Source organism: Trachemys scripta, chromosome 10 (genome assembly GCF_013100865.1).
Source record: "Trachemys scripta elegans isolate TJP31775 chromosome 10, CAS_Tse_1.0, whole genome shotgun sequence".
In the NCBI taxonomy this organism is placed as follows: Eukaryota; Metazoa; Chordata; order Testudines; family Emydidae; genus Trachemys; species Trachemys scripta.
Window position 1 is genome coordinate 6,346,046 of NC_048307.1, and position 8,087 is coordinate 6,354,132.

General features: G+C 48.4%; 1 protein-coding gene across 2 annotated transcripts in view; it reads left to right on the top strand.

Moving 5' to 3' along the window:
* CACNA1H (calcium voltage-gated channel subunit alpha1 H) overlaps positions 1-6,791 on the top strand; it is a 205,740-nt gene extending 198,949 nt beyond the window's left edge. For both annotated transcript variants that reach the window (XM_034783486.1, XM_034783485.1), the window contains 2 exons: positions 1,984-2,162; positions 3,893-6,791. In XM_034783486.1, coding sequence (XP_034639377.1) covers positions 1,984-2,162; positions 3,893-5,083 — 1,370 coding nt within the window. In that variant the 3' untranslated portion in view covers positions 5,084-6,791. The remainder of the gene's footprint in view (positions 1-1,983; positions 2,163-3,892) is intronic.
* Positions 6,792-8,087: the final 1,296 nt, after the last annotated feature.

Here is an 8,087-nt window from a genome sequence, read left to right on the forward strand (position 1 = left end):
ACTGACCTCTGGGTGAGATCCCTTAGTGTGATGGATACTGTGTTTGTATGTGGAGCAGTGATGTAAAAATAGACGCTGGCGCGTGCGCTAATGAGGAACAGTAAATCCTGCTGCCAAAAAGCAGGCGATTCTTAAAACAAACGGGGAAACTCTGGCAAAGCAGCAAAAGTTGAGAGGAGGAGGTTGCTTTGCAGAATGAGCTGGGGAAGCAGGAACTGTGAGTGGGAAACTAATGACTCGAGGTTGATACCTGAGATTAGGGGGTCGCGTTTCAAAGGGACTGTCTTGTAGGTGCAGACAGAGAGAATATCTGCATATTCATCAAGGGCCACTGAGCGAAGGCTCAGCAGTCTCTGTGTTGTTGATGTCATAGAGTTTTAGTCCAGAAGGGACCACCTGTCAGACCATCTAGTGCAGGGGTGGCCAACCTGAGCCTGAGAAGGAGCCAGAATTTACCAATGCACATTGCCAAAAAGCCACAGTAATATGTCAGCAGCCCCCATCAGTTCCCCCCTGCTCCCAGCACCTCCTGCCCACCGGCAGCCCCACCGATCAGCGCCTCCCTCTCCCTCCCCGCACCTCCTGATCAGCTGTTTCGTGGCGTGCAGGAGGCTCTGGCAGTGAGGGGGAGGAGTGAGGGCATGGCAGGCTCAGGGGAGGGGGCGTGAAGGGGTGGAGTGGGGGCAGGGCCTGTGGCAGACCCAGGGGTTGAGCAGTGAGCCGTGAGCACCCCTCCTCCCCCCCACCACCACATTGGAAAGTCGTCGCCTGTAGCTCCAGCCCCGGAATCGGTGCCTATACAAGGAGCCGCAAATTAACTTCTGAAGAGCCGCATGTGGCTCCAGAGCCACTGGTTGACCACTCTTGGTCTAGTTTGACCTCCTGTAATATCATAGGCCACTAAACATCACCAAGCCAACCACTGAATTAGACCAAAATATTACAGCCCTCAGGAGACTAAACTATTGTGTGTCACAGGCAGAGAACAGGACGGACCGATGCCTGAATCCCCTGCAATGGTAGCAAATTGGTTAAGTGTGACCAGGGTCAGCTGAGCAGGAGCTCCTGAATCAGTAACCATAGCAACAGATCATGTTTTGAGCTTATGTAACCGTTAGCTGAAGATTTCAAAGCTCTTCTCTTACATTGGGTCTAAAGGTAATGGCGAAACTCTCGTTGACTTCGCGAGGTACTGGATGGGACCATGAATGAAGGCACGCAGAAGCACCCCTCTGGGCATTTAAGTGGTGGTGTCTCCAATTTACAGATGGTTAAGGGGCCGTAAGCAAGTCGTTGGCAGCCCAAGGAATAGAGCCCAGGTGTCCTGACTTACAGTATCCTGATCTAACCGCTAGGCTCCATCTGATCCAAACTCTGAAACTAGGCCGCTTCCCTATTCAGATCCAACCCACAGCCACATGCGGAGGTTGTAAGTATGGAGCTTCAACCCACTCTCCCTCTCCCTCCCAAATAAGCCCCTAGCAAATGAAGTGACGAAGAGTCTCTGCTAACAGCTTAGGGCCTAGGACACACCAACTGAGCAGTATGCAGTAGAGGGCAGGCCCACGTATGAGACAGTTATCATTGGAAAAACCACGTGCATTTAGACTGGGGTCCTGGTCCGTCACTAGGGCTTCTACACGCAACAGTAATACAAATAATAAACAATAATCACAAGCTTTTCACAGGCCCACCTAGGAGATGTGTTTATCCAGATGCGTTCTACAGTTCCACTACCCAAGTAGTGTGGTCTAGTGGTTAGAGCAGAACGGGACTCAGGACCCCTAGGCTCTACTCCGACTCTGCCCGTGAGATATTGTGTGGCTTGATTTGGCTTGTCACTGAATTAACTTGTGTTTCCTTACCCCATGTCTGTGTGCTTTGAAATTCTTGGCGCCTGGTTCTGCAGCGAAAGCTCTCACAAACCCACATGTTACAACTCTTGTCCGGCAGCCGTGGCTAGTGTTCTCTCTCCTTCTGTAGGGTCTGTCACCTCCATCCGTTCCCAGCCCATGGAAACATGCTCCTCTCTGAGAGTCCCCAGGGCGTCGCTTCAGGTGACTGCTGTATCTTCTCACCGCGACAGCTGTGACGCATGGAAGATCCTTTCTCCACAGTCCACGTCGCGATCTCCCAGTCTCAACAGGCTGCTGTGTAGACAGGTAGGAGGCGATGAACTCTCCTCTCCCATCAGACTTTTTCCCTCTTTCTTTTTCCTCCCTCCCCTTCATCATCTTTGGAGTGACAGCGTTATAAAACAAGAACAAATGGAGTTTTCCAAAGGCTGCGAGCAGACCAGAATGGGACAGAGTAGCTATTTGAGCACAATATAATCCTGGCAACATTTCCTATCAGTTTGGATGCCTTTATGATTTTGTATTTTTCAAATCAATTTCCCGTCTCAGTGCCCTGAGTATGTCAGACTCAGTACACACAGACAGATTCCAATTTCAGATCGGCCATGTCGGAGAGGCTGTGTTGAATGGGCATTTGAGAAACATGCTTTCATGTTGTGCAAAGCTTCTGTTAACCCCCCATTAGTCAAAATAATTGCGGAGGTTGTTTGTTGGGCTACCTCCAGGCCTCAGATGCACACTGATAGCTCTAGTTGAACAGAGAACAGAGCTTGCAATGACTGATTTAGAGCAGAATGTTTCTAATTCAGGTGCCGTATGGCTAAATACACTTGGGTGACATAAAGTCATTCAGCTGGTTTCCCGTTTTGCATGCAAGAGGCCTAATGGGCTCGCTCTGTCAATGATTGGGATTGTATTAGTCAAAGCTGCTGGTGTTTTACTCGAGGCATTGCCTTTCAGTATTTGCTAATGGTGGTGCCATAAAAGAGTACTGACTCTGTATAAGAACAATGGAATGGCCACACTGGGTCAGACCAATGGTCCAGCAGGCCCAGTGTCCTGTCTTCTGACAGTGACCAGTGCCAGGTGCTTCAGAGCAAATTAACAGAACAGGGCAATTGTTGAGAGAATCGTCTCCTGTTGTCCAGTTCCAGTTTCTGGCAGTTGGAAGTTTAGGGACACTCAGAGGATGGGAAGTATCAGAGGGGTAGCCGTGTTAGTCTGGATCTGTAAAAAGCAACAGAGATTCCTGTGGCACCTTTAAGACTAACAGATGTATTGGAGCATAAGCTTTCGTGGGTGAATACCCACTTTGTCAGATGCATGCCCAGAGGATGGGGTTGCATCCCTCACCATCTTGGCTATAGCCACTGATGGACATGTCCTCCATGAACTTAGCTAATTATTTTTTGAACCCAGTTATACTTTTGGCCTTCACAACATCCCCTGGCAACGAGTTCCACAGGTTGACTGTGTGTTGTGTGAAGAAGTACTATACTCATATTAGAACAGAGACCGATGTTCCATCTGGTTTGGTACCTTAGCTCTGACAGTGGCCAAGCGCAGATGCTTCAAACCCAAGCTGTGTAGCTTGCATAATGTACCAAATAGTGCAATATTGTCCTCTGAAGAGAAATTCCTTCCTGACCCCCAGCTGACTCTGGTGCCTGTAGCATGAGACTTGATAGCATGTATTGGTACAGGACTTTATGCTGATTTACAGATAAAACAGGAAGGTTCAGAAGGCCTGGGAAGATCAGAAGCCTGCACATACAGGCAAGGCTGGAATATACCTGAGATATGACCTACCCACCATGGGTCTGTCTGTTAGCACAGTTGTTACCACCTTATACCAAATGAACCTCCACTAACGATAATTAGTCAGTGTGGCAGCTGTGGTGATGTTACCAGCTCTGAAACTCACTGGGCATAAGTTGATTCTGTCACATGCCACGTCCACGGCTAAAAGCGTGTCTTGTTAGCGCCCTTGAGAGAACGTTGTGCTCTTGTCCCATCTGTCTCTGCTTGCATTGCAGGAGGCCATTAGAACGGATTCCTTGGATGGGCAGAATACAGATTCCAAGGACAGTCTGCAAGCCGAGTCCAGCGAGAGTCTGCAGCCGAAGAAGCAGTCCCAGAGCAGCTTAGGTCCACCTTTGCTCCATCCTAGCCCACTTTCCCAGCCGGGCACTCCCCCACATTCCCCAACGTCATCCTCACACCATCGACGCTCGAGCGTTCGTACCCGCAAGCACACTTACAGCCAGCACAGTATTCCGAGCAGGCCTTCCAGTCAAAACAGCAACCCAGCCAGCCCCGAGAACTCTCTGTTTGAATCCTCAGACCTGGCTGACGAAGAAGTCAGCCACATAAACAGCTCGGTAAAAGACTGGCAAGAGCAGCTGGAAATCAGGACCCGCTCGGTCTCTCCTTTCATCTCCCCGGCTTCATCTCTGGTCCCCCTCAAGAACTGCAGCACAGCCAGCCTGGCCGGGAGCAACAGCAGAGAGAGAGACTTGAAGAAGTTTTACAGTGTCGATACTAAAGGGTTCCTGGACAAGCCCAACTGGGCAGACGACCAAAGAAGGCACTCCATCGAGATCTGCCCTTCCATTGACAATGGAGATGGTAGCTTGGAACAGCCTGCGGAAGGGAAGCAAAGGTCTCCTGTCCACGTTCAGTCTGAGTCGGAGTATATCCACGGGGCTCGGAGGAAGAAGAAGATGAGCCCACCTTGCATTTCTATAGATCCTCCCATGGAGGATGAAAGCAGCGCGGCTTCACGTACCAAAGCCTCTGAGAACAGCATGCTGAGGAGAAGGACACCGTCATGTGAATCCACCGCGTACAGGGACTCCTTGGACCTGGCCGACAATCAGCCCGGGGAGCAGGCTTCTAAAGCAGAACGGTGGGTCCAGCCCACGTGTCGAGGGGAGCACCTGACAATCCCAAACTTCTCCTTCGAGCAGTCCGACCCCAGCTCCTCGAGCAGCCTCTCGGATCTCCTTTCGGACAGCGGCCAGGGCGCGCCCTCCAGCGGGGTGTCCGTGGACTCCCAGCCAGACACCGCGGCGCTAGAACTGAAAAAGCTGGATCACTTAAAAACTCAGTGCAACAACCCTGAGAAAAACAAAGAGCTTCTAGGCGTTACTAAGAGCCCCATAAGGCGGCACGGACTGGTCCCTATGACTGTTACAACAGATGAAGACATAGATGAACCAGTATAGCTTTGTAGGGGCGGGAGAGGGAAGTCTCAAGGGCTTGACACCGATGTGGTTTTGAAACAGCACCCCTGTGCGGAAGGGACTGCAAAGCCACATGTTCGTGGCTGATTCTTCTTCCCCCCCAGTCACTCGCTCCTAAGCGCTGTCGGGGGAAGGGTTTGCAAAAAGTAATACAGAAACGACACAAAGTGTAGGGCAGGGGAGGGGGATATGCAAGCGTGTTTCTTTTCTAAAGGGAAGATGGAGTTGCTTTTTTTTTTTTTCCCCAGGTGGCCTCAATCACATTGATTTGGGTTCGGGCTGTGTTCGTTTGTTTTCTTTTTGTTTTTTAACCGTTCTCGACTTTTAAACCGGCACCATTTATTGTGTGGAGACGCCACAGTATGCAGACGTGCCCAGGAGACGGGAGCTGTACATTGTCTGTCTATCGGCAGTGATATAAATAGAAATAATGTATTTGTGAGATACAAAAGCTACAAAAAAACCACAAAAAAATACCCACAAAAAACTCTCTCTTCATAATGCACATATTTTTATAGAGAAGCGATACTGTTTTTTGCATTACGTCCGACTCCCCAAACAGGAGGTGTTTTCTTGGGTTTTATGTGGAAGGAATTATTAAGACTGGTTTTTTTCCCCAAATGTTTCTCTTCTTTCTTTGCTTTCATTCTTCTTTTCTCTCCTTCCTCTTTTCTCCCTCCACAATCATCCTGCTGGCTTCTATTCACAGCTGATGCTTTTTTGAAGTCTCTCTTTCTTTCCATATATTTTACTTTGGTACTTTAGAGGATGTCCACTCTAAAGAAAAAAAATAACCAAATCACTACTGAATTGTAGCCAGTGCAATAATAAGTTATTCATTCTTGTCTGTACAAACTGTCCTTTTTTATTTTTTTTTATTTTTTTTGCTTTTACTGAATTCAGGTTAAATGTTGCAATAATCTGAACTAATGTGCACAAGCAAAGCTTCTTGAGTTTAAAAAAGAAAAGGAAAAAAAAAGAAATTTACAACGAGATAAAGGAAAAAAGAAAACAAATAAATAGTAAATTATTTAAGAAATGTATTTTGTTTACTGCAGTCAAAGTAAATTATTGATACAGTATGTAAAGGTTTTAAGAGTCGTCTTAGATGATGTTCTTTGTAAGCATTTAAGCTAACGATTTGTTTTCTTCATAGCGTAATGCCTTTGAAAAGAAGGTGAGATCAGTAATTGTATCATTTGCACTCTTTGTGTTCCTTTTCCCTACACACACACACACGGAGCCACACAAGCCTACTAGCACTCTCAATCCATGTGGAAAGGCCTCTTTTCACTAGCGGCATAGGATCAACAGGAAGCCACTAGCAGAATTAAAGTCATTTATTAACACCCCCAACTCGTATTTTTATTTTTCCTTTTTTAATCTTCTTTCCTCCCCCACTCTCCATCCCAAACCCCTTTCTCCATGCGACGGCTCTGCCAATGGAAAGCTGCTGCTGCTTAATGAAAACAATAAACCACACCAACACCGTGCGAGCGTGCGGGGTAAAATCGAGCGCCAGACGGCCGCGACGGTGACGGCAGCAGCAAAATAATAATTCTCTCTTCTTTTTTTTTCCGTTCCACGCCGCCTCATATTTATGCATTCACGTATATCTTCTGTTATTTATGCATTCATTACTCAGAAAAAATGTATCTTGTTTCACATGTATTAAACTGTATAAACTGGACGCGTGGCTTGACTTTCTGCTACACGGTCAGATTTAGCTGTGCTGCCAAATCCGGCCCTGTGCCAGTCCTGCAACCCTCACCCTAGTGAGTAGTCCTGTTGACCTCCTTATCAATGAGGACTGTGGGACAGTGGTGGCTGAAGACACAGCTGCTCCCCTGGTTGTGTCCGGGTCCCCATCTCTCTGGTTCTCAATCTTTGCCGGCAAAACCCTATTTGGATGAAGTATTTCCTGGGGACCCCAGACTGCATGGAGAATGCCGTTCGGAAGAGCAAAATGGCATCCTCCGTATCTAGTGACCTCACATGCACCCTACGTGCGAGGTCATGCTGTGCGAAGCAAAATGGCATCCTCCGTGTCTAGTGACCTCGCACGCACCCTACATGCGAGGTCACGCTGTGCGACGCAAAATGGCATCCTCCGGACAGGAGGGATTGCCACCACCCCATCTGCTGATGGCACGGTCCCATTTGGGGTCACGACCCACAGTTTGGGAACCGCTGCCCTAGTGCATGGTTGCTCTAGAATAGGAGCGTCTTTCCCAGCATGCCTTTCAGGTGCTGGCCCTTTCAGGTTGGCAGCTCCAAGCAGCTGCAGCTCGAAAGGGCCCATTTTTCCACTGGCAGCTGCCTCCATCTCTCCTGCACCTAGTAGGAACCTGTCACGTTTCCTTTTTCTGATGGCTGAGAAGACGGCATGTTTGCACAGGACTGCTAGCTAGGGTCTACTCATGTGAGTAAGGTTTGCAGGACCCGGTTCCAAATTGCCTTTCCCCCAGCTGTCACCGGCATCAAGTATTCTTAAACCATTTCCAAGCTGCACTCATCTATAGCAATGCTGAACCAATGCGCAAATCCCTTACCTAGCGGGAGGAGCCTTTCCATATGTTCCGGCGCCTCCGTGCCATCGTTACACGAAGGCTGCCTCCGAGCACCTGTGTTGTGTAATTAAAAAGCAGTTAGGATTAATGTAAATAATGATCCCAGCTCAGTGGGATGGCGAGGACTTCCAAAAATGCACCATAAAAGTAATTATTAATAGCACTTTGGGGACAGTGGCACACTCCCTTGATTGCAAATTAACCAACAGACTGGAAAAGCAAAAGCTCTCTTTTGACGTGAATTCGGCTTTAAGGCAAACGCCACGTCCCGGTATATCCCACGTTTTTCCCTCCGCGCAGCTGTGCGTTACAGCATTTGGCTGTAATGATCGGGCTTTGTTGTAAAAGACAATATTCCCCCTCTGACGCTCCCCCGAAAAACAAATGTGAGGAAAGAATATCCCCCCTTGTGTTTT